Source organism: Prionailurus bengalensis, chromosome D3 (assembly GCF_016509475.1).
Source record: "Prionailurus bengalensis isolate Pbe53 chromosome D3, Fcat_Pben_1.1_paternal_pri, whole genome shotgun sequence".
In the NCBI taxonomy this organism is placed as follows: domain Eukaryota; kingdom Metazoa; phylum Chordata; class Mammalia; order Carnivora; family Felidae; genus Prionailurus; species Prionailurus bengalensis.
Window position 1 is genome coordinate 29429848 of NC_057356.1, and position 26736 is coordinate 29456583.

General features: G+C 52.5%; 1 protein-coding gene across 1 annotated transcript in view; it reads right to left on the reverse strand.

The window, feature by feature from the left end:
• Window positions 1–4885: 4885 nt before the first annotated feature.
• HIC2 (HIC ZBTB transcriptional repressor 2) overlaps window positions 4886–26736 on the reverse strand; it is a 28599-nt gene continuing 6748 nt past the window's right edge. Inside the window, exons 2-3 of the mRNA XM_043558206.1 lie at window positions 13294–13391; window positions 4886–11550 (exon numbers count right to left, since the gene is read on the reverse strand). Of these exons, the coding sequence (XP_043414141.1) occupies window positions 9726–11550; window positions 13294–13319 (1851 nt within the window). The 5' untranslated portion in view covers window positions 13320–13391 and the 3' untranslated portion in view covers window positions 4886–9725. The remainder of the gene's footprint in view (window positions 11551–13293; window positions 13392–26736) is intronic.

Sequence of the window (26736 nt, forward strand, 5' to 3'; positions counted from 1 at the left end):
AGCCTCCTATGCTGATGCCAAGGCCTGCCCAGCTTGCCTTTCCCAAGAATCAGACCTTTTCTCTCTGCCTATCTGGTTTCTACAGCATAGAGGCCATCTTTCAGCTTGTTGTAGGCAGAGGACAATCTGGGGCACGTGGGTACCTGTTCTCCCAGGGAGCCTGTGCTGACCACACTCCTCCAGCCAGCTGCTAGGTGACTGCCCTCCTTAGCGTGAGGTTTGTGCAGGTTCCAGGTTTAGGAAGGGTCCCCCACTGCCTCCCAGCAGGCTCCTTCCTCTTCAAGGCCCAGGGCTGTAGGAGGGCAGAGGCCAGCCTGTGCCAAGGGGGTGGTCAGAGCAGATTTGGTGCCAGGCCACTTTAGTGTAGGTCTCACACGTTCTCGTTCAGAGTGGATGTGCATATTACCTGCAGAGGACATGCAGAAGCACAGGTGGCACTTTGGAATCACCAACAGTAACATTTCACAGCACACCTGAGACTCTAATGATACACCCTGGCTTTTACCAGGTTTGAAGAATGAACCATTCAAAAGTTTCCTGTACATTTGGTGTGCAACTTAGCAAATGCTCTCGTAGAAGGTATTGTGGGAAACATTTCTTGAAATATTTAGCATCCAGGATACTTCCTCATGCACGGAAGTGGAAACAGCCTCTAGTTCACTCTTCCTGACCTTTTCCCCTCCCTCGTTTAGGCACACAGAGCCAACTAGCACACTCAGTCACATCTTCTGGCCTAATGGCAACAGAGTAGTTTTTCCTCCCTCTTTGTTCCTTTTTTCGGCTAATTCTCGACTACATAGAATTCCTTTACTGCCATCTACCTCAAATGGCTTTTGAAAAGAGGCATGTTTTAAAGCAAACACTCCAGGGGCTCCTGGGTGGTTCAGTCAGTTAAGCGTCCGATTCAGCTCAGGTCATGATCTCGCAGTCTGTGGGTTCGAGCCCTGTGACAGGCTCTGTGCTGATAGCTCAGAGCCTGGAGCCTGCTTCGGATCCTGTGTCTCCCTCTCTCTCTGCCCCTCCCATGCTCATGTTCTGTCTCTGTCTCTTAAAAATAAAAGTAAAAAATAAAAAAGTTTAAAAACATGTTTAAAAAAAATAAACCAAACACTTTATGGAAGGGAACAGTGGTACCTATAGCTCAGAACCTGTCTTTGATCTCTAACCATGGAACGACTCCCCAGCCTGGCCCTGACTTAGAGTCTGCCTGCAATAGAGTATTTCGTCTCACCTTTCACCATTCTCTAGAATGTTCTTCAAGCCCCCAGCACTAAGAATCTCCAGTTTGGCAGAAGGCTCTGTCAGAAGTGCCACTGCCAGCTCAGTGTCTCATCTCCCTCCATTCCACACATCTTAGGTAACTATTGGATTGATTCCAAGATGCTTTTTCGGGTTTCATTTTTTTAAATGTTTATTTATTTTTGAGAGAGAGACAGAATCTGAGGCAGGCTCCAGGCTCTTAGCTGTCAGCACAGAGTCCGATACGGGGCTTGAACTCATGGACCATAAGATCATGACCTCAGCTGAAGTCAGATGCTCAAATGCACCCCTAGGGTCTCATTCTTGAATATCAGAGCCTGCTAAGGTCACCCAACATTTGAAGAAAGCCTTTAAAATTACATTTTTTAAGTATAAAAACTAACCTAAAGTGGCGATCTAAAAAGGAACTAGACACTATGCAAGGAACAGAAGAAAATGTCAAAAAAATTAAATTTTCCTTAGAGATTACATCTATGAAAAGAGAACAAAATGCAATAAGCAAAGCACAAACACAAGAAAGGAAATTCAAAATAATTGCTGACACGTTTTAAACATCAGTAAGTTTACTGAAGGGAATGGGTCTCCAGAATGAAACCAATCCACCAAGTGCCCAACCTAATGAATGAACAAACCATCTAGAATAAAGAGACAATACTAGAAGTTTCCAGAGAAGGTTACATACAAAGGGAACTGGACTTCTCACCACACTGGAAGGTAGAAGCCAATGAAGCAACACTTGCAAATTCAACAGGAAAATGAAATCCAACCTACAATTCTATTCCCAGCCAAACTATCAATTCTGAGTAGTTTAAAAGCATTTTCAACATTCAGCTTCAAAAACCTACCTCCCATGTGTTCTTTCTCAGGATGTACCAGATAAAACATCCTACCTACACAAGGAGGTAACCTGAGAAAACAACACATGGGATCCAGAAAAGTGGGCTTCCAGTGCAGGAAAAAAGCAAGAGAACTCCTGCCAAATTGGTGCAGGAAAACATCAGGTTCCAGAAGAATGTCCCTTGAGGGAAAAAGAATAGACAGCATCTGATTCTGTGGAAAGCTGTACTGGGAAGCATTTCAGAGTTAAAGGGTGGAGGAAGATGGAGACACAAATCAATCTGAGTAACTGAAAACATAATTAACCTCAAGAAGAACAAAAGATTTACAAAAAGATGCACTACACCACTTGGTTCAGCAATAAACAAATACATGGTGATAATGACAAGTATGGATTCAGAAATTGCACACTGAACCAGTTTTATTTATTTATTTAATTTATTTATTCATTTATTTATGAGAAAGAGAGAGAGAGAGAATGGGGGAGGGGCAGAGAGAGGAGGAGACACAGAACTTGAAGTGGGCTCCAAGCTCTGAGCTTTCAGCACAGAGCCCAGCGTGGGGCTCAAGCTCATGAACCATGAGATCATGACCTGAGCCGAAGTCAGATGCTTAACTGACTGAGCCACCCAGGCGCCCCTGCACCAGTTCTTATAAATGAAGTTAAATGAAACTTAGCCATGCCCACCTCCTTATGTTGTTAGTGGGAGCTTTTGCACAGTGACAGCAGGGTTGAGAAGTCATTGTAGAGACTGTATGGCCCACAAGGGCTAAAATAGTTACTATCTGGCTGCTTTACAGAAGTTTGCCAACCCCTAGATTAAACTAAACTATCTGGGGGAATTTAAGGGAAGGGGAAGAGGGTATAAATGCACTAAGCTGAACTAAAATCCCCATCTATAGGTCCCAACTCTGAAAAGGATGAGTTAAGACAGCAGTATAAGCCTACTATTAAGAAATGTGGAGATAAATGCATAAATGATGCTACAAATTAGAAGTGGGGGTCTGCATACATTGTGATGGGGTTAAGGGAACAAAAGACTATTTTTTGTTTGTTTTAAGCCTTTTTCTTTTTTTTTTTTTTTTTAGTAATCTCTACACCCAACATGGGGCTCAAACTCACAATCCCGAGATCATGAGTCACATGCTCTTCCAACTGAGCCAGCCCAGGCACCCATGTTAAGCCTTTTAAAGAAGCTTTTGATTATTTAAACTATGTTCAGTTAGTACGTGGAAAAAAAAACAAAAACAAATTTTATTTTATTTTATTTTATTTTATTTTATTTTATTATTTATGGGGTGCCTGGGTAACTCAGTCGGTTAAGCGTCGACTTCAGCTCAGGTCATGATCTCACTGCTCGTGAGTTCAAGTCCCAAGTGGGGCTCTGTGATAACAGCTCAGAGCCTGGAGCCTGCTTAGGATTCTGTGTTTCCATCTCTCTCTGCCCCTCCCCTGCTCGTGCTTTCTCAAAATAAACAAACATTAAAGAAAATAACAAAATTTGGGGTTCCTGGGTGGCTCAGTTGGTTAAGCATCCAACTTCAGCTCAGGTCATAATCTCACAGTTCGTGAGTTCAAGCCCCACGTCGGGCTCTGTGCTGACAGCTCAGAGCCTGGAGCCTGCTTCAGATTCTGTGTCTCCCTCTCTCTCTGTTCCTCCCCCACTCACACTTTGTCTCTCTCTCTCAAAAATAAATAAAGATTTTAAACAATTAAAAATAAATAAAATAATAAAGTTTATTTAGAGAGCGTGCACGTGCACAAGCAGGGGAGGGGCAAGAGAAGACACAGAATCCCAAGCAGGCTCCATACCATCAGCACAGAGCCCATTCTGGGGCTTGAACCCACGAACTGTGAGACCATGACCTGAGCCGAGATCAAGAGTTGGCACTTAACCAACTGAGCCACCCAGGTGCCCCATGAATTTTAAAAGAATTGAACAGTTGGCACCGGCTGGCTCAGTTGGTAGAACATTCATCTCTTGATCTCAGGGTTAAGTTCGAGCCCTATGTTGGGTGTAGAGATTACTTAAAAACAAATGTAAAAAACACACTTGAAAGAAGAAATAAAAATAATTCAATGGAGCTTAGCATGGTTTAGAGCAGCAATGTCCATATTCTTCTGGAGTTTTGGGGTCTGAGGTCATCCGCTGCTGACCTGGAGCCACTTGGACATCTAAAGTCCAATCAGGGGTCTAAGCTGGCTGACCACCTTCCTGGCCCCAGCCCTGCCCCTCCTACTGGATCTTCACTCATTCTGGGATTCCCCTCTGGTAGCTGGGACAATCCACCAGGGAACTGGAACTACTGTCTCTGCCCCTGGAAACTTAAGACTATCTTTTCCTTCCTCCCCCCTTTACCCTAAGCAGGAATCAGGAGCAGTGTGCAGTAGAGAGCCCTTGTCTTGCCCCAGCATGACTCTGTTGCTCCAACAGGTGGTCCTGGGCCCAAGCCAGACCTCCCTTCATCCAGGCCACCAGGTCCCTGTCCCTATCTACATATCCACTGCTTCCTGAACAGGCTAACTCAGGCCAACACTGCCCAAAAGGATGTTGACCCTAGGGTGCTGGTTCCCTGGTCCACAGCCCAACCCCAGGATGCACACACATGGCCAAGTGAGATTCCAGCCCCTGGGGCCATTTCACCTGAAACCCGCCCTTAGGACAATAGTGGGCAGATGGCCCATCCCAGCTCCCACCTCCTAGGTCTTGCAAGTGCTGGACACAGGAAAGCAGTGTGTCATTTAGCAGAAGAGAACAGGCACAGAACACAGAGGCCCCATACAAGATAGTTTTCAATCAAGCTTTTAATGAAAAGATCATAAAATAACAGTTTCTCATCACTGTACATTAAGACTGCACGCTTCTGAATGGAGAGATCAGTCGTCGGTGAATTGCTTTTTCTATGACACTTGTGGGCTGCGTACCTGCAGCTCTGACCTGAATTTATCCAAACTCTCAAAGGAAGTGAACTCGATGCGAAGACGGATAGCGGCGGTGGCCAGTACAGGAGTGCGATCACGGTGCCCCTCCCCCTTCCGGGAAGGAAATAAGAGTAGGACGTGATCCCGCTTCTCCGATTAAACAAAACGGCTATAACCCCATCCCTCCCCCTCCCCCTCGAGGTATTTGCGAATGGGCAGGTGCCCAACCTGGGGTCCCCCAAGGGGGGAGGGGGAAAACAAGTGATGGGTGGGATACAGAGAGGCTCCCCTCAGCACCTGGCCCCACGGGGCCCCACCAAGTGGAGGGGGGGAGCCCTGGGGAACCTCCCTGCCCCAAGTGAGGTCTGTTATGCAGCATTTTTGAGGTCAATAAATTACAGCAATAAATAGCAAGGTGAGGTAGGGGGAGGGGTTCCCGGTAGAAAAATTAAAGTGGGTGACTGAAGCTGGCAGGGGAGAAGCGTCCTAGGAACGGGGGCCTGGGCAGCCTCCATTCCCACAGCGAACCTCCACCCCCTGATCTGGAATGTCACACTGAGGCTGAGTAGGTCCCTCTCTCCATCCTAGCACTCCTGGCATCAGTTCACAGGTTCAGTAATGTCTGCCCCAACGTGACTCTGGCGAAGAGCAAGGGCCTTGGTCCCTTCTAGGGGTACAACAGGGCTGAGATCCCTGGTCTGTTCTCTGGAGGCCCGGTACCTCTGCTTTCCTCCCCAAGCCAAGGGGGTGGACGGATGCAGCACCCCCCCCGCCCTTCCCTGAGCCCTGCCCTCCTGGCTGCCCAGGCCTCCCCCACTCAGGACGGCTGTGGGGAAGGCGGTAGGGTCTGCCTGCCCAGCCAGCCCGGCCCAGATCGCACTCCTGCACGCGGTCCAGTCCAGTGAATACTGACAGGGTGGGGGTGGGAGCATAGCGGGGCAGCCCAGCGCCCCCGAGTGGTGACGAACGGGAAATACACACACAAGGCTGCGTGAGGTTCCAAGTCAGTCTGGGTCCGAATTGTTCATTTCACAGGCTGAGGTGTATGGCTATGCTGCGAGTCTCTGAGATTCTTCTTTGCTTAAAGGTTCATCTTCTCTTTTTTACCTTTTTTGCAATCCTGGAGGAGCCCTTGCGATGGCTCGGTCTGGTGGGAGCGAGCGGTGGCGGAGCCGGCCGCTCACTCGCCCCAAGTCTGAGAAATAAATACATTCATCACTGCACAAACATATTGATACAAAAACAACACTGTTCAGAGTGTTTGCACCGTCTGTGTTGGTAAGGACCAGCCCAGGAAGCACCCCCCCACTGCCGGGGGTGGGAGTGTCCCCTGGGGGTGGGGACCCACTGGAGTTAACGGAGCTGTGCAAAGATCCCGGCTTTTTGGCTTGAGAGGGACCCTCACATCAACCCACCACGAGGGTCACGGGCAGAGTGGGGGACCCTCCATCCTGGGGCCCAACCCCAGACTCGGGTCCTGTGGCCAGAGCTGACGGCCACCCCCTGCTGTGCCAGCTAGCCAGGACCTCTGAGGTCTGGCCAGGAGGCCTGGGGGGCAGTCAGCATCGGCCCAAGCTCTTTGGTGCCAGCTGGGCTTTGAGAGGCCTCAGGCTGGGGAGGAGGGCTCAGGTGAATCTGGGGGGCCTCCAGGCCTGCCCCTCTGCCCGTGAGCCAACTCAGAAGGGCCTCCAGCGGAAGGTGGGGATTCACTGGGACTAGCCTTACAGCTGCTGAGGTCTGAAACTGTAAAAGTTTATGTAAACAATGAGATAAATATATTAGTATCTTTTTTTTTTCTGAGCCCATTGAGGTTCCATACTCATTCAAAATGTGCTTTGGTTTAAAAAATAGGTTTTGTGAATTTGGGTATGAGCTTTTTTTTTTTTTTTTTTTTTTTGTTTATCCTCTCTTTCCTACATGACATCTGCTATTTTCTGTTTCCTGTTTCTCCGAAACATTCAGGAATTAAGTGACTAAAGCAGAGAACTGTAAGCCGCCCTTGGCCTCCAACGGCCTAATTTCCTTGTGAGGCTCTTAACACATTTCCACACACACATTCGCAAGCACACACTCCACATGAAATCAAAGGAAAAAGAAAACAAAACCAAGTGTTGTGTTAGTCCCACCCCACCCCACAAACCCTTAAAATCTTAAATAGGAAACTAGTGTTTTGCTTTCTTGTTAAAATACAGAAAAGGCTCGATACAATACTCAGGTGGGTACAATACTATGTCGCACGAACGTCGTTGAGTGAGGGGCCTTTGCGCCCAGTCCCTGAAGCTCTGCAAATGAATTACCTACTCTCACGGGTCACCTCATGGATGCGGCTGCCCACGGCCCGAGAGGCCACACACAGGCCAGGCGCACATAAAACTCCCGTGTGGTACAGACTTTGTGTCGTGTGGCTTAAGTGCTGATGGAGTGGGGTGGGGTCGGGAGGGCAGAGGGGCCTGGAAAGCACCGTGCCTCCTCACCTGACTTGTGGGCTCTGTTTCCCACCCATAGGGAAGAAGATCCAGCTTGGGGCTGGGGGTGCCTTGAGATGGGCTCAGCCAGAAGCCCTCACTTGCAAAACACACCCTTCACCATTCGGGTCCCTGAACTCAGGCTGTTTTCAGCTGGAGGGTCTCTGGAGGGGTGAGGGTGGAGGATGACTCTGGAATTTTTTGGTCTGAACGTAAAGTAGAAAGGGGAAAAAAAAAAAAGAAAAGCATGAAGCAAAATGAAGATAAAGCTGCTGGCCTAATCCTGTGGCTCCAGTCAGCTGAGGACAGTGGGACCAACGGCGACCTTGGTCTGGCCTTGTGAGCCCGACTCCCAGCCCATGGAGAGGTCCTGTGGCTGGTAGAGAAACCCCAAGGTGAGGGTTGAGGGGTAAAGGGTGGGACTCCAGACAGGGCTGAGCCAATGGGTGGCAGCCAGCCTCTTGCCAAAGCAGCCAGGACTGCTCAGAGAAGGTGCCAAAGCAGGGTAGGTAACCTCTCCCTGTCCCCAAGGAGGGTATACATCACTTTGGCCAGTGCCTCCCTAAGCCTCTGCACTGGCTGGGAAGGGTTGCTGCTCTCCCAAGTCCCAGCTCTTGCAGGCCCAGGAGACAGGATGGAGGGGGGGCTCACTTCCACCTCATCCTGGCCCTGGCAGGGAACTGCAGGGAGCTGGCTCCAGGCCCCGATCTCCCATGGGGCTGGAGCACTCACCTGCCTCACCCAGCCCCAGATCAGAGGCACACACACAGGCTCCCTGACGCTTCACAACGGACTCAGAACACCCACAGGGTGGACACAGCTAGCCACATGCTCTGGGGGTAAAGACACATGCGAGCTGACTCAGCAGCTGCAGGAGCTCCCCTCTAAGAGCACTGGGGGTGGAGGGCCCAGTAGGGCCACCTGGGCCAGGCAGAGCCTGGCTCACTCAAACGCGCGTCTTCCTATGCACACTAACAGGAGGAAAACAAGTGTCACGGCCTCAACTGCCAGTCACCAACGTACTGTTCTCATGAATTCAAGAGGTAGCAAAAGGTCAGAAGTCTCTCCACCTTGATTGGGAAGGAAGGAAGGAAAGCGCAATATCTGTCCACACGCACCAAGCACACTACACACACACACACACACACACACACACACACACACACACACACACACACACAAAATGAAAAAGAAGAGTACCGACGGCTCTGGCATTGAGTCCAGCCTCCCCCCTCCCCCCCCAAGTCCCAGACCTTCCAGTTCAAACATTCACATAAACATTACACTGGTTTTTCTCTTAATAAAAAAGAAGTACCTCTAAACAAAGAATATTCCTCGGAAACTATAGGTAAATCACTCTCTCTCCTGAGGCAGCCGAGGCGGGGCTCGGGGCCCAGGGAAGCCTTTGGCCTAGAAGGGCTTCTGGGGCCTGGAGGGGTGGGCGCCCCTCAGCCGGGGCGGGGGCAGGAGGGCAGCTGCCCCTGTACATTCAGTCTGCAGACCCAGGCTCAGCCCCGAGGGGCCGGGAGGAAAATAAACTCTTGTTAGTTTTGGTTTAAAAAACAAAATTCAAAAAGAAAAAAGGAACAGATCAGTAGGAATAACAGCAACCTAGGCCCAGAGGGCTCTTTAGCTGTGGAGAGGTAGGCGGTGGGGGCCCCCCTGACTGTCCCAGCACCAGTGAGCAGTGACCCCTGGCTCCAGGAAGGAGGGCTCTGTCCCCTCCCCTCCAGCACCATTCCCCGAAGAGCCAGGGTGGCCCGCACACAGACAAGCACTCGTGCATGCACACAGACACCGCCCCTGGCCACGGGGCAGCCCTGCTCCTCCCCAGCAGAGGGAGGCCCCCACTGCCCCCTGCTCTGACCCGGCCTGCGGGAAAGGGGCCAGATCCCAGCAAGACCCCCATGACCCACTCCCACGGGCCCCGCAGTGGCCGTCTCGGGGAGCCAGAGGCCTGGGCGGAATCGGGAGGTAGACTGCACACCAGCAATGCACATGCGGAGCTTGGGCCCATCGGCTTCCCTCCTCTCTCTTCCCTTGGTACAGACTGTCCATTAAAGCTCTGGGTGTGTGGGGGGCTGGCTGGAGGTGCCACCAGGAGCTACCCCTGTGGGACCTGGGGGTCCTGGCCCCTCCTGCCTGGCCTCCGTGCTTCTTTCTTCCTTCCGTTGGCTCCCGAGGGCGAGTCTGCAGAGGGCACCCTTGGGCCGGGGAGAAGGGTCTTTGGCTTCTAGGAGCTAGGAGGGGGAAGTATGCATGCGCAAGTGGCTGATGAGGTTGCGCTGCTGGGTGAACTTGCCTCCGCAGAGCTGGCACTCATAGGGCTTCTCGCCCGAGTGCACGCGCATGTGCTCAGTGAGGCGGTACTGGCGGGTGAAGCGCATGCCACACTCATCGCAGGCAAAGGGCTTCAGGCCCAGGTGGCTCCGCATGTGACGTGTCATGGTGCCGCGCTGGGTGAACATTTTGCCGCAGATGTTGCAGGGGAAGGGCCGAGTCAGCCAGTGTGTCTTCTCGTGCTGCCGCAACGTGGCAGGGTCCTTGTAGGTCTTCTCGCAGACGGAGCACTTGAAGGGCCGGGGCTCAGCAGCATAGGCCGCGCTGGGCGCCGACAGGTCCTCAGCCTCCTCCTCAGCGCCCCCGCTGCCTGTCTCGTAAGCACCCTCCTCCTTGATGAACAGCTCCTCCTCTGTGTGTGTCTCCACGTGGGCATTGAGCTGCTCAGAGCTGGGGAAGCCTTTGGCGCAGGGGATGCACACATACAGGTTGTCCCCATAGGACACCGTCTCGTAGCCCTCCTGCCGGTACATGTAGTGGGTACCAGCATGGCCGCTGCCCCCCTCGCTCCCGCTCTGCCCGCTGTCCTCACTTCCATCCTTGCCATTCTCCTCCTCCTCCTTGCAGGAGTACGGGGGCTCCGTGTAAGGCCCACTGGGGCCACCCCCCGCAACGCTGCTGGCCAGGATGCCATTGGGAACCCTGTCCCCTAGCCCCTCGCCCTCTTCCCCCGGGCAAGGGCCCTTGGGCCCCGCTTCCCTCCGCTCAAAGGGGGACCCCACCACAGGCTCCTTCTTGCTCCATTCCTTCTTGCGGGCTGAGTGCCGCAGGCTCTTCCGGGGCTGCCCACCAGGCCCCTCTAGCAGACTCAGGTGGTTATCCTCAGACCCCTCCAGATCCATGGGCTCATTGGGGGTGCCCCCCAGCTCAGCATAAGAGGCACTGTTGGCAACAGGAGGGGCAGAGGCTGAGAGGGGCGAGCCATGCTGACTGTCACTCAGCTGGGCCGGGTCTTCCGGGGTCAGGGGGGGACCGGGGGTAGCAGGGGGCAGGGGAGGGCTCTTCTTGGACAGGTCCAGGCCCAGCTCCTGCTCGCAGCCCCCACTGCTCCCATTGGTGCTGCAGCTGCCCAGGCCAGCCTCCCCACTGGTGGGACAGACGGCCCGGCTCAGGCCATGCACGCTCTCCTGGCTTGAGCCTCCGAGGAAGAGCTCGTCATCCGAGCCTTTGGCCTGGGGGAGCTCCTGGGGGGTGTGGGCCCCCTTGCGTCCGTCCATGAGCCCCGGATACCGTGCCTGGATGACAGAGGCTGTGGACAGCCGCTGGCTGCGGGGAGGCCTCCCCATGCCGGTGGCACTCACCCGTCCGGAGCCAAAGGGCTTACCGGCTCGCTTGAGTTTACGACGGCAGAGGGCTGCCAACTCGGGCAGCTGGAGGTAGCTGGCGGCAGTGAGGAGAGTGCTGAAATTGGGCTCAGCTGGCTGGTCGCTGGGCAGCAGCTTGCCCGTGTAGATGAAGTCCAGGATCTGCTGGAACACCGTGGAGCTGACCATGTCCGTGTCCAGGTTGATGAGGTTATCGTGCAGCACTAGGGACTTGAAGTAGATGCTGCTGGCAGCCAGAACATTCTTGTGGGCCCGAAAGATGGAGTTCTCCACCATGATGATGACATCACACAGAAAGCCCTTTGTCCTCTGCTGGTTCAGCTGCAACAAGAGCTGCTTGGAGTGGCTGGGCAGCTCCATGTCGGGCCCCATGTCCCCTCGCCCTGCCCACGCGTACCACCTGTGGGCAAGAACACATGGGGCATTAACCACCTGGGAGCCTCATCCAAGGGCTTGGAGACAATGTGGGGTTGCACTGGTGCTCAGGGGGCCACACTAGCACAGTACCCAAGCAGGGAACTCACACTACCCATCGGGGCTCATGCTGCCTGAAAAGAGACACTGGCACTGGCCCCATTTGCACCAATAAGAAAAACAGAAACAGGACGATGAGGGTCACATGATGCTAAGCAGAGACAATCGGATGTGAATTTGGTTCCACAACCCAGGGTACCGTCTCCACACTCAAGTCGACCACATGCCCACAGGGGACTTAAAAATGACCAGCAGGGGACTGTGAGGTACTGGGAAGCAGTGGGGAATGAAGTGAGCAGAAGCTCCCGGGCAGGCTCACTTCCCACATGGGCATATAACTTCCTGGTTTTTAGGGCAAACTAGAAATTAAGTTTGCCAGGCTAAACCTCCCAATGTCAAATAAAGGTTCTTTTTCCTATGCAGCCGCCACCTGTGACCTCTGCTCTGCCATGAGTGCCTCTCAAACAACCCTAGTGGCTTCCCAAACTTACAGGTTTGTCAACGTCACATTCCTGCCTTCAGACACTGCAGCCCAGCCAGAGTCCCTTGCCAATGCCTGCTCCCAGCTCAGGAGGGCCCTGAGCACCCCAGCCTGGGTCGCTAGGTGCTGAGCAGAAAAGGTGGCCTGGCCAAGCCTCTGGCACCACTGGGCCCCTGGGAACGGCAGCCAGCTGGCCTTGTCAGCCTGGTACAGTCACTGATGTCATTAAGTAATAGACACACAGAAACCTCTGACCTCCCCGAGAATCCTGTAGGTGGGCTTTGTAAGAGCATGCACATGGTCTCCGGGAGCAGTAATGCTCTGACCATGCACCCACCCAAATGAGCAGCAGGACCCAAGGCACAAAATGTGGCTCCATGCTCCCTCTGGCCCCTCACACAGGCAACTCTGTGCCATGCAGTTGACAAATGTGCTTTCACGTCTCCAAAAGTAACTGACTGCTCTGAGCCTCACCCTACCCAGGACCTCCCAGCTTCTACCAGTGTACCCAACACAGTTCTGGCTCCCTTAGGGCAGAGCCTGAAGGGATCACGCCCATGCTGGCTTTCTGTAACACAAACACTTCCCACTCCCAGTTACCCCACACCTGCTCTGATAGACGGAAACTCTAATAACCATGCACATCCCAAAGAAGGCCTTGGAACTCACCATGAACACACATGGGTAGACAGAGCCACAAGCTAGCACTCAGGGCCTGATAGGAGGCAGCAAGCATGGGCTCAGCCAACCCAGCCTTATAAAACCGTTCAGATGGGGCTCAGAGGCTAGAGCCCAGGTCCCAAGAGAACCTACCCTCTGTCATTCCCTGCTCCTCAGCCAGCCAGTCAGGGACAAAGAGCCCAAGGCACAGCTTCCACACTGGCAGGGACACCCAGCCCCAGGGAAATGTGGTGTCAGCCCCACCAGCACCCAGGATGCCTGGTGCTCCCAGGCTGGCAAGGGGCAGGCCAAGGGCAGGAGGTCCCGTCCTCCAAGAGCATGTGAGCCACAGCAGCCCCTCCTCTGCAGGCTGAGAACAGTGGGCCCCAACCTCCCCTCCATGCACCCCAGCACTGCATACACACAAAGGACCAGGCTGAGAACTGCAAGGCTGGGTGGGCCGCCCAGAAAGCCTTCCCCCATGTCTCCCCCTCCCTCCATCCTGCCAGTTCCCTGTCCCCAGCCTACCGTAGTGCCAGGGGCCCAGAAACCATGTGAGCAGCAGCCAGCGGGGGTGGCCTCCTTGAGCGCGTGGCCTCCCTGGGGGTGCATCAATGCCTGGTCACCTGGGGAGGAGAAGATGGACAGGGTCACCCATATATACACCAGCAAGGGAGGGAAGGAGGAACAGTGAAGGAGAAGGCACCTGGTGGCCCTGGAGCCCTTATTCCCAGGAAAGTCTGGGGTCTCTCTGGGTGGGACATAAGGGGCAGCCAGGCAGAGGACGGAGGCCACAGTGCCCAGCAGTCAGGCCTGGTGGCAGGGAAGGTCACAGGTCTGGAGAGCTCACCAGGGCTGCACCCTCCTCCCACCCAAGAGATTTAGGGTACTCTAAGGGGCCACCTAGGCCTGTCAGGGAGCTGGTGGCAGGCGCGTAATTCCTCTGTAATTACAGGCGGGCAGGCGTGGTGGCAGGAGGCCTGGGCAAGGCCCTTCCCAGGCTGGCCACATTTACATAACAAAAGGTCAAAATTGGAGGCCCTGGTGCAATGGGCTATTTATAAGAACCAGTCTCAACCGCTTCTGGCTCTCCTGCCTCCTTCCCTTCCTGATCTGTTCTTGCCACCCCCCCCACCCAGAGGGCCCAGCCCCCTCCTGCCCAGCCCAGCCTGACCACATGGCCTCCCCTTGCAGGAGTTTCTGCAAGACAGGCCTTTCAATACCAGCCCGCCAAAGCAGCTGGCAGCTGCAGCCAGATGCGGAGGGGCTCCTGCTCCCCACTCCCACCCCCCAGAGCTGCAGATCCCTAGGATCCTGAGGTTCTGGCTTTTTGCACCCAACTCAGGCAGGTCTGGGCTCCCTTGGAATGGAGCCAGGGGTGGGGGTGGAGGCCAGCAGCAACCCTAGGCCCATCCCTGCCTGCCCTTCCCCCACCCCCTGGGCCAGGGAGGCTCAGCAGGTCCCTCAGGAATGTGACCAGACCCGGGGTGCGGGGTGGCTGGGAGGCCTCAGCTCCAGCCTACCAGCTGTCTCTCTAGCCCCTAGGACAGCTCCCCTCTCATGGGGTAGCCCAGGGGTGTGGGGGAAATGGAGAGGGGGGGATGGTTGGTCCAGGAACCTACCCACGGCCCAGAGGGCAGCAGAACCAGCTCCGTAGGTCCAGAGGCCTGAGGGCATCTACATTTAATGAAGGTGGCCTGGGCCCCTTGCCTGTGTAAAGAGTTCAGGCTCCCCTGCTGGGTGTTACCAGAAATGGCCAGCACAGAATAGAGCCCAGCCTTGGGAAGAGGGCAGAGACCACCTGGGCGCTGGTGAGAGCAGCCCTGAAAAATGGACAGGGAGCCACAGCGATATGTTCGAGCCAACCAGACACCCACCATACAGCCTTGTGCCACTACCTGCTCCCCACCAGATCTCAGGGCAACCCAAGCCCTGCTGAGGCATCCACACAGTGGCCTCCGCTTCACTATGTGCCAGGCCCTGCAACTAGGGATTACTTGCCCTTGTGGGAGATCAGTCCAACTACAGAAAACCAGGCAGAGAGCAGGCAGCAAAACAGAACTTGAGGGCTTCCACAGGTACCCATTGCTCTAGCTGTGCCAGCCACTTCACAGCCCTGGAAAGGCACATTGACTGACCAAGTCCTCCCAGGCTGGGTCAGACAGGACTCTTCTTGAGCCCAAACTTCCCCACAGGACTGAGTAGGCTTCGCTGCACCCTCCACTGGGTGGGGCCCCGGTGGAGCTGCCTGCTGGGAATTCACAGCCAGCATAGTGGGCCGCCACTATGTCTGTGAGGGGGTGACCCCTGCTGCAGGGCCAAGACCCCTGCAAGGCGTTGCTTCTTTTCTTCCCAGCAAAAAACAGCAGAGTCCTCTGCCCTACTGTTCAACACAGGGTGTGGGAGCAGCAAGTGCCTAAGCTAGAGAGGACACAGCCCTGGGGAGGCGGTGGGCCGGGGGGTGGGGGGTGGCAGGTAACTAGAAACGTGGCTGTGGGGACTGGCCCAGTAAGCCAGCAGTGCAACACCCCACTGGGTACATGGGCTGGTGCTCAGCCCTGGCAGGAGCCTGCAGGCTGGGATGAGGATACCTCTTGGCACCAGCTCCTGGCACCCAGCAGCCCCCTGGCAGCAGGCCCAGGCAGCGTGCCTATCAGCCCCAAGGATCCACACCCAGCTCAAAACCGTTGCCTGCCAGAGCACTGGCTCCAGGAAACCCAGGATCTGGGGGAGTGGGATGGGTTGGGGGTGTAGTGTGGAGAATCCCTGGCTAGGCTGACCCCAGCAGGTAAGGGCAGGAGAAACACAGTCCCTGGGGAAAGCCAGCTCTGCCTCCTTCCTTCTTATGAACACAAAAGCTGAGGGTGGGGTAGGGGTGGTAATGAACAGAAAGACCTGGCTGTAACAGCTGGATTACCTTCCCAGGTCCCGGTTTACAAAATGGTCAACATCCACCTACCTAGTTGGGCTGTAACATTTTCTTTCCTTCCCCTCCAAGTCCCTGCCACGGAAAAGCCAACGGCAATCCCCACATACACACAGTGAGGACAAGTCTAGGGCCCAGACATCCGAGACTTTTAAAAGACACACCCACCTAAGGGAAGGTCAGGCCAATAGAGCTGAGCCAGGGGGAGCTCCCCGCACCTGTCTGCTGCTTCTTCCTGTCTACCCTCCTCAACCAAGGCATGAAAGGCCCAACCAGGCAAAGCCATCCAGTAAAGAAACATCTTGGGGGCATGAACACCCAACCAATAAACAAGATTATCTTGGGGCAGGTGGGGCAAGGGATGGAAGTACAGGAAAACTATAGTTTCTGTTATGTTCATTTCTATAATATTCAAAATTTAAAATAAGTATGTATTACTTTTTAAGTTCTAAAAAAAAAACCGATGTACGAACATGCATAAGTCTCAAAATCATGATGTTGAGTGAAGGAAACCTTGCAAAAAGAGTACAGACTGCAAGATTCCATTTAAATTAAGTTCTAGAACAGGCAGAACTAATCATGGTAGAAACAAAATCAGAAGAGCCTGTAGAAGGTTTGGTGAGCACTGTTTGGGAAGGTACATGAGGAACTTTCTAGGCCCAGGGTGGCTCTATATCTGGGTTTAGGTTTGGGTTAAGGTTAATGAACTCACTGGTCAAAACTCAAGGGCTCACCAGAAATTTGGGTCCCATGTTATATGTCAATTTTACCTCATATTGAAAAAAAAATTCCAACAAAGAGTGAAAGAACAGAGGCTTCCAAACGGCATGCCCTTCTCAGCAGCCCACTACCACCTAACATTCACTCATCCTAGGCTACCTACACAAGTAGCCCATGAGGGTAGAGTGGTAATGGCAAGAACAGATCCCTGTCCCTCCTGATTCCATCCTGGCTAGGCAGCCATCACAGGTTCTTGGTAGGTATTCAAAGCCCTAGGTCAAGGATACTGACCTGAGATCTCCTACCCTGCATCCCACCAAACACACACTAGACAAGAAGCCAATGAGGATGGCAGGAGGCAGGGCCCATGGCCTCCTGACCCTTGGAGCAGCACCCCATTAGGAACCCCACTTGCCCATGATCCCAGGCAGTCTACATGGCCTCAAGAGCTCATGGGGAGGCTAGAATAGGGTCACCTCCAGGCCTTTCTCTTTTCCTAGCATTCTACAAAAAGCAGAAGAGCATGCACTAGTCCAGCCTTTCAGAGGCCATGAGAAGTTTTAAAGTGATCTTTGGTTAAGCAGAGAGCACAGGAGAACAATTCCAACCACCTATCTCATGGGAACTGCCTAACTCAGCCTGGACACCCATTGTGTCCAAGCCTGGGCTCCAGGAGACCTGGGCATTCAGAACTGCTCTGGTCTGGGATGCCTGGCTGGCTCAGATGGAAGAGCATACAACTCTTGATCTTGGGGTCATGAGTTCAAGTCCCACGTTGGATGTAGAGATCACTTAAAAATCAAGAAAGAAAAAAAAAAAAGAAAAAAGAAACTGTCCTGGTCATTCAACCTCCAGTGGTGTGGTGTCCTCTGGAGACCAGGCTGGCAGCCTCACCTCCCTGGGGCCTGGCAGCAGGCACTGCGTCCCTCCTGGAGAAAGTGGAGCACACCCCATACCCATTTCCAGCCCCACAGATAGGGGCCAAACCCAGGGAGTGTTTCACACCTGGCACTCCTGACCCTCATGAGCAGTATGCCCCAGAAAAATGCTATCTGTTCTACTCAATGCCTGACCTCCTGCAGGCAGGAACAAACACTGCCCACCCCCCTCCACGCCACCCCTACTCCAGACACCACTGTGGGCACCTTGACTGAAGGCCTCCAGATTTCAGAAAACTTCTCCACCTTCCCTTCCAACCAGAAGGGTGGGCCCTAGAGAGAAAGATAAAGGACAGGGAAAGAGGGACCACCTGCTTTCTCTCCCTGGGCTGGCCTCTTTGCCCAGATCTCCTGGAAAATTTGTCATCCCACCTCCCTCTCTTGTGGCCCTCCTTTACTTCCTCAAGTGGTACTTCTCACAAGAGTCTTGGGGCTATGCTGGAGGATAGCCCATCCCAAAGCACCCAACAGGAGACCATCTTTTCTCTTTAACCACACCTGGCCAGAAGTAACAGAGATACAGGAATCTTCTAGCCCCTCATCGCCCACCCAGAGTTCCACTGACAGGTAGGAGGCACAAAAGAGTGCCAAGCAGAGGGGCACAGCTGGGCAAGGTACAGCCAGCCACAAAGCAGCTTCCACACCTACAGGGGTTTAGGTCTTCTGTGTCAGAGAGGGCACCAAACATGCTGGCTACTGTCCCCAAGCCTGAATCTGAGGTCAGCACTGGCCTCAGTCACAGTTGACTGGCACTGGTCACCTGGTGCTCAAACAAGTGCCTCTTCCCTGAAGGCCTGGCCCCACCCATGCTGCAAGAGAGCACAGCTTGAGGGCATGGTGGAGACAACCTGGAAGGTACAAGCAGCTCAGGATCCAGAAAAGCCAAGGCCCCACCCCCAACCCACCAACCAGTCCAGCAGACCAGAAGCCCAGGACTGCATTCTCCTGTCCCCATGGCCGGGAATCCTCCTCCACACCCTTCTTCTCTGTATTCCTCCATGAAGTCTCTTCCATCCCCTTCACCGGCAGCCTCTCTCCCCTTCCCCACCCATCCAGACAGCACCTTGACCTACCTCAGTCTGCCCCACAGGAGACGGCAGACTGCCTGTGGGGAAGACTAAGGAGTGATCTCTACCTCCAGGGATAGATAGGGTTCTGGGGGTTGAGGAACTTGTACAGAGTCACAAGAGCAAGCAGGTGGCAGAATAAGGGCTCAAAGTCTGATCTAGAGCCGCTGTTAGACTTTCCTTACCCCATGAACAGAGAGCATGCACTTCCCATTGCCAGGCAGGAGTGCCACGTACAGGAACACCACCTTCCATGCAGAGCCAGAAGGAAGGATTTTGGTCTGCACCTCCACCATCACCTTCCCCTGCCCACCACCACCCACCTCCCCATCACAGCAGGGCCTCACTTGGGCTGCATTCTCCTGACCTCATGTATAAGGTCAGTCCAACTCCTTTACTACCTGAGGCCAGTGAGAAGCTTCTGGCTAGAAGCGACAAGGTGGGACCCCGGTCACACAGCCTGCTTTGGGTGCCCAGGCTGTGCATGCTGCTTTTCTGAAACACCCCTGCCTGGCCTCCATGACCTCTCTGGCCTGTTCCTCCAGGCATGGGCTGGTGGTGGGTGGGACTCAGTGCTCTGGGCAAGCCCAGCTGTGTAATCTAGCCCAGCCCTGGATGCCAGCCAGCAGCTCCTGGCTCTTCTCCCAGACCATCCTCCTGGAAAGCAACAGGCTCTGCGAATGCCAGGAGCCCAGCCCTCCCTCCAACGCGGCTTCTACGAAATAAACATTTGGGTGTCACTGAGTGCATTGGTAGCACAATGATCAGGGACCCAGTGCTGGCATCCTTCTCTGCCCCTCAGGCCAGCCCTGTTACCCACCCACCAGCTTACCCTGAACAGCAAGGCAAGTGGCATCCACCTCAGCTGGACTTTGAGTCTGTCCTGAAATTCCCTTAGGCCCTACTGAAGACCCCGTGCTGCCTGTGATGGGCCAAGTCCTGCCTGGGCCCTGACCACCTTCGTCTCCGTGCACTCCCATCTAAGAGATGGGCCAGCTCCTGGCTAACAACACGGTGAGGAAAAGGCTAGAAAGTGCTAGTGTGAGGAGAGGCCTGGCAGGAAGCTCCACACTGAACAGGCCCCACAGCCTGCAAACCTTGCTTCTCCAAGACAGCCTTGGGTCTTCTCCCTCCTTCCTCCAGGCCTACAACCCTCCCATTGCTCCTGGCTTTAAACCCAACCAGAAGCAAGGCCAGGATGGTCTTGGGGGCCTGCAACTGAATTTCTTCTGCTGGCTCTGACACAATTGGCTAGCTGGCACCAGGAAAGGCAAAGGACAGGGTCCCACTGGAGGGCCAGGTCTAGCAGTGTACCAAGCCAGGCCACGACCTTAAGTGCCACTGAGGAGAGGCAGGTGAGCACTGATCGAAGAAGGGGAAGAGCAGTTTAAGATCATGATTATTCATACAAAAGCTACCCTCACCTCCAGGCTCTCTCCCCCACTGCATTCCCTTCAGGAGGGGCCTGAACTGTTGGTGAAAGGCTCACTGGCAGCAACAGAGCAGGAGCCTGGAGGCATGGAGCGCCCATGGGGTGGGCTGGCCAACAGGACAGCAGAGCAGGGAGAGGACATCTGCCATCTCCATCAGGCAAGGAACAAGTGAAAATCCAAGAGCTACTTCAGTCAAGAGGCAGAGAGGCCCCAGTGCACTGGTTTCTGTGGCCCCAGCCCCATTTACCAGCAGCAGCACCACGCAGGGTCTCACAAGAAATGCTGCTGCTCAGACCTCACTGCGTAACTTGCATTTGAACCTCACGGGACTCACATGCACATTTCAAGTCTGGGAAGCACTGAGGTGGGTTATAAGTTTTCTACCGCCAGGAAAGCCCAATGCTCTGTAAACGCTAAGTAGTAAACGCTCAGCCGTTGGGGGTCGAGAGAAAGAAGATAGCTCCCAAAGGGAAGACATGATTTCCCAGGTAAATAAGCCCAGAGAGTGATTAATAAAAATGGTGGGCTTGGAACACAAGACAGCAAGGTAGAGCCTAGTCACCAGGCATCTATGGAGGCAGGACACGGCCAAGGGTAGGGGCTGCCGGGCCTGAGTGGTAGGCAGAGACCTCAAGGGAGGAGAGGAGCAGGACAGCACTGTGGTAAATAGGTGGAAATTCCACATGTGAGGAGCTAAAGAGCACCCAGAAAGCCTGGGCAGCCCTACTGTAAAAGACTATCACGGTCGTCTCACCTGGCCCAGGGACACCCTTCAGATGAGGTTAACTGAGCCCCAGAGCAAGAGACACAGCTGAGTCACAGAGCAGGAGCTGCCGAGCCCATTGCTCACTCCACAATTTCAAAACCAAACCTGGTAGTCGTAAGAATAACAATTCTTATGCCCACCAAGGACTCTGAAAGAATTAAAGTCAAACAAAGCAAACCCAAACTCCTACCATCTTCTACTTCACATGTCAGACAAGAAAATATTTCATGATCAAAAAGGAGGAGGAACCACCTCTCAATGTAGAGGAGCCCTTCCCTAGAAAGGGTGGTTGACAACCCTTCACCCCCATGGTCATTGTGGGTCGGTCAGAACTCTTGAGGCAAGCTGGCATCGAGGCAGCGCTGCCCTGCCCCATGACATGGCAGGCCAGGATGACAAAGAAATCGCATCCTAAAGGAGAATTAGAAAAAACAAAACCTGATACCAGACAGTAATGATGGGACTTTAATTGGCCGGGCAAAGACTAAAGAATACTTCCCGAGGAAAAAGAGAAAGGTATTATTTTAGAAATAAGACCAAGGATGAAAACATGCAAGCCCTATGGTCCAGAAGTGCACTCCAAGGTATACACGAACAGAAACCTACCCACATGCTCACCAAAACCCGGGCAAGCGTGTGCACAGCAGCCCTGTTCACAGGAGCCCGACACCTACACGACAGGGGGTAGCCGAAGGTATAAGGACGGTTACCCAGCCATGCACAGGACTGAACATTTACACATACAGGTGTGCTTTTTATAGGTTAAAAATGTTGGTGATGTCACACGGTTTGATTTACATGCACATACATGAGTCTCTTGAGCATTCTGTTGACCGAAGAAGCCAGACTCAAAAGAGACTATGTGGTGTGATTCCATTCACGTAAATTGGAAAGCAGGCAACACGGATCCAGGGATGAGAGGAGAGTGGGGAGGGGGAAGGGGTGAGTCAAAGGACTCACGAGGGGCTTCTGGGGCTGTGTTTCTCATTCTGGATGCTGGTTACATAAGTATGTCCATCTGTGAAGAACCCTCGGAGCAGTCATTCACAACTACACATATTTCCTACGTACGATATACTTGAATACAATACAGTGCACAGAAACCTTCAGGATGGGAAGCAAGGCCCAATCTTGGTCCTGATTAGCAAGTAGATCCAAGCCAGGAAATAACCTCCCTGAACCACTAATAACAACAATCACAAGACAAGAAAGAGAGAACTGACAGGACACAGTGGCCACATCCAGGGCAGAATATCCGTCTTGGAAGAGAGAACTCTACAGACCAGCCAGGAAGCTACAGGAAATCTAGAAACCACCATAAAATCATTGTTGCCATTCAAAGTAACAACAATGTGATGACATTTTTTAATCCTAGCATCTAGCTGATATTTCAACAGATAGGAAGAACTCCACTCAGGAAAGCCCAGGAGAGGAAAATTCAGAGCTGCAGGTGAGGTACAAACAGTATACCTTCCACCAAGGCCCAAGCGGGTCCCTGAGCAGCTAGCTGGATGCATCAAAGGGAGGAAGCCAGGAAGAAAGTAGTTGTAGCCCTCCAGTATAGGGGGTCTAAGGGAGCCACTAAGCAGAAGGAAACAAATGACTCAAGGAGCTACAGCCAAAGATCAAAGATTAGGTTGTTTTAATCCAAAAAAAAAAAAAATCAAGTAGAAATACCATAGGCACCTGCTAAAGTTTTTAAAAAGGCCTTTTTAACGGTAAAATTGGTGAACTTCTATTGAGAATCTCACACTCTTTGGTCCTGTGCCCAAGGCTTTTTAAAGCCTCCAGGTGTGGTACTTTACAGAAGAGGTCTCACCCATCCAGCAGTCATCTTGAAGGGTCTGACACAGGAGAGGCCAACAGCTCAGAAGGGAATCGGACAGAGAGATCAACTCAGACTTGAAAAAAAACACACACAGTGTCATTCTACTTTTAAAATGGAGTCTCAGTGGTGCTGGAAGGATTGTTTAGCACTAAGAAACTGGGTTTACAGGCAGAAGGAAGGAAGGAAGGAAGGAAGGAAGGAAGGAAGGAAGGGAGGGAGGGAGGGAGGGAGGGAGGGAGGGAGGGAGGGAGGGAGGTAGGTAGATAGATAGATAAAGAGGTATTTATCTTCCTGGAGAAGTAGAGCCAGGGGGTGAGGTGAAAACAGGGCTACTTAGGAGGTAACAAAAACTCTGCCCTAAAAACACCCGGAACCCCCACTGGCAGGGGGTAGGATGAAATGTAGGACAGTGCCACCTTGGAACATTCCAAGTAGGGACAGGAACACAGAAACCACAGCTACACACAACACTTCAGTGAATATCAAAATAGAGATTAGTGCCTGACTCTGAGTACACAAAGAGCAAACCCAGTGAACTGCTGTTCAAGGATCCAGACTAGCCCAAGGAAGCTACAAAGAAAAGCTAGGGAACAGTTAACCCACAATCTAAAAGAGTGGTGATTTCTGGGGGGAGGCAGGGATAAGCTGGGGAGCAACACAGGTGGGTGTCCAGGGGCTATTTCTTACATGGGTGGGGGAAGCAAGGGTGTGTGTTGCTCACTAGTTATACCTATATGTGTGCATGTGTAATTTACACCCTCCCATTAACACTTTTGTAAATAACCTGGAGCATAATCTTCAAGTCAATTGAGGAAGCTGGCATGCTCTGTGCAGAAGTCCCAAAAGAAAGGGGAGCAGGACAAAACCTTCTAGAATTCTTTTCTTTCTTTTCCTTCCTTCCTTCCTCCCTCCCTCCCTCCCCCACCCCCTCTCTTTCTTTCTCTTTCTTTCTGGAACTCAAAACCCTGAGGATCAAGACCTGAGCTGAGATCAAGTGTCGGACCCTCAATCAATGGAGCCACCCAGACACCCCTGGACAAGACCTTCTAGATTCAAGGAGGAGCCAGAGACTACAGCTGTGTGATACTCGCTGAGCACTGCTCACATCACTTGACCCAGGACCCCACACTGCAGAGCCACATGGCTGGGCAAATATGGCAACAATGTGCCAACAAGGGCTTCAGAGAGCTCCATCCCGCTGGAGATGCCCAGAAAGTACCACTCGGTCCTAAATAGAAAGCAACAGAAAGCAGGGCCTCCATACCTGGGAGGCCAAGTGTGTCTTACCCAACAGGATGGAAATCCCAGGAACCCTCCCAAGGAATGGAGGGGAAGAGGGCAGTTAACGCCACTCTAATCGAAAATATCAAAGTCTAGCATACATCTCCCCTCTGCAGCCTCTGCCCCCTCCAATTCGGAGTCCAATCAACCCTGAGTTATCTTTCTCAAACACCGATCTCATCCAGTCACTCCCCTGCTTAAAGCTTTCAATGCATTCCCGATGCCTGGATAAAGTCCACACTCCAGCCTGGCCTGCAGGGTGCTTCCCAGAGAGGACCTGGCCCACCTCTCAGCTTGGTTGGTCCACAGACATGCCTGAGTGCCCCTCTTCGAAGCCAGCCCTGCATTTCTCCCGGGACCTATGTCAGCACTAGCCGCCCAGCTGCTTCCCTCTGTGCACCAGCCCTGTGCTCATGCCCTCCCCCCAGACCCCTTACCCACCCCAAGCAGGCTCCCAAAGGTGAGGGACCCTGTGTCCCACTAGCCCAGCAGCCACAGCTACACTGTGCATGAAGCAGACCCTCATAAAGGTGTATTAGGTGAGCAAATGCTGGTCAGAAAGGTTTAGTGCTAAAAGAGTGAAACAATACGTGAGAGAAGACAAGGAGGCAGTGAGAAGGGGGCAACAAGAAAGGAGAGAAGGCTGCTCAGCGCCCTCCCATGTCAGCAGTTCCAAAACTATTGTTTACATTCTTCAAAATTAGGACTCCCAAAGAACCAAAGAACTTTCATGTGGTTTACATGTTACTGTAGTTGGTGCTACTGTTCTACATTTACTGTATTAAAAAAAACTGGTAATTAAAACAAATACTTGACTCAGAATATCAATAAAAAACAAGTTAACATAAATGCCACGACGTTAACATAAATACATTAAAAATGCTTTTTTATGAAAAAAAGATTCCAAAATTTAAAAAAATTAATTAGTGAAAAGAGTAGTACTGTTTTATATTTGGCATTTGTTTTACGTTTTAAATCTCTTTAACATCTGGCTTAGAAGTAGCTAGATTCTCATATCTGTTTCTACACTGAGTCCATTAGGATAATTGGTTTTGATTAAAGTCTATCAAGAAATGTGACTTTACACAGATAGAAGAGAGGAGTATTTTAATAATCCTTTCAGCTAACTGTGGCTATTCTTCACTGACATCACACTAAAACCCGACAAGCAGAGGTTTCTTAAAAGCTGCAATGGAGACTCTGAAATCGTATCTGTGACTATCTCAAATTTGGTTACGCAAAAATCCATTGGTTTACACTGCACTCATATTCACGCAGGATTTTGCAACATCAAGCACTGGTCATTTGGTTCACTGAGTGAATCAGATCTTCCAAATGTCACATTTCATTATACAACACCAAAAAAATCCATGTGTTAATATCACCGCTGATCTTATCAGTGAAGTCTAAGTCAAGCTCACCGTATGAATAGTTTTCCAAAACTCTCATTTTCCCTTAAGGGTTCTAGCTCTGGCAACAAATATCATCAGTTGTTTTCCTCAAAGTGGCAAAGCTCACTTTGTTCATTTGAGAAAATATCTGCACAAATTCTCCAAGTCTGAGTAACCACACCTTGTCTGTCGGTTCTTCTTTCAAGTAAAAACAATATTCCATGAGGAGAAAGCAGCTAGTTCAGGGCTCAGCCCAAGCAAATGCAAAGTATGTTTCTGGAGACAACAGTTGTACTCCACAGTAGTCACACATACTCCCCATTTTATCACACGGAATACTAAAAAGACGTGTGTGTACCCCAGGGTCTAGATTTACTACTCAGTCATCTGTACTGCCTCCCCCAGTCACTCGTAAGACTGAATGTCTCAGTCTGGAGCACCAACAGTGGAGAACACAACTCTGGGCAACACGTACACCCACCACAGCTTTGCACAAGACAAAGGCCAGTAACTTCTAAGAATTATGAAAAGGGTCTTGGGAAATCCAAGGGGTCTGCAAACCACTCTGAGAACAGTTGACATGCATTAGCTCAAATATTTCTAACAACCCATTTTACAGGCAAGGAAAATGAGTCACAGAGAGGCACTCTTCTCAAAACCACACTTGTTCACCAAATACTCTAAAAGGCAGGGCTGACAGAAACTCCAAACAGATCTCCAGAGGCCTGCTTACTCAGAGCTGGCAATGCTTTGGGAGCAAGCTGGGCCTTTGCATGTCGTGGGCCCTCCAGAGGCAGTAGTCACAGGTGGTCAGAGAGGGAGGAGGGGGAGGGGTGCTACAGGAAGCAGGATGTGCAAGCTCCGCTGCCTGCTGGGGGCATGAAGTCAAAGTCCCCTCCTGCCCAAAGCAGCTAAGCCAGCCCTGCTGCCCTTATCAGCGTCAACACATGCATGGAATGTGGGACTTTGGAAACAGTCCTCTCCCCTTTGCCTGCACCCCTCTGGCGCTCAGGTTCATCTACCACAGCCAAAGGACAACCCAAGCCCAGCGTTCAACCCACCTGCACCTGGAGCCTCGTGGCAAGTGAGAAAGGCACCTGCTGGAGGTGGCCCAGGGAACCTGAAGAGGCTATGGCTTGGCCTCTCCCCTCATCACCAAGATCACCCATCTACCAAGAAAGAGCCTCACATTGCTGAGAGAGAGGTCACCCTGCCCAATGTCACACAACACAGCACCGCTGGCCCAAGCACCTCTCATTCACTGACACAGTGAGAATACCAAGAGAAGGAAAGGAGCCCAGCTCTGAGTTCCCAGGAACCCCCAAAGCCTCCCTCTCAAGGCTCTTCTGGAAGTGGTTAGCAAAGGCCAAACTTTCCATAGGACAGAAGAGTCCCATGTGCCAGAAGGGAAGGAGTTGAGACTGGTAGAATAAGGATGACCCAGAGAGTCCCCTCTGTCCCCCAGCTCCTGGAGGGAGGTGGGGAATGGACCCGCTCACCAAGCTTGTAGTGGTCCCTCCGCAGTTATCAAGGGACTACCAGTCACCTCCAGGCTTTGTCCAAGACAGTCATCTTGCCACCCCACTCCAAACGAAAACCTTGACTGTCTCCAGGCCCAGGC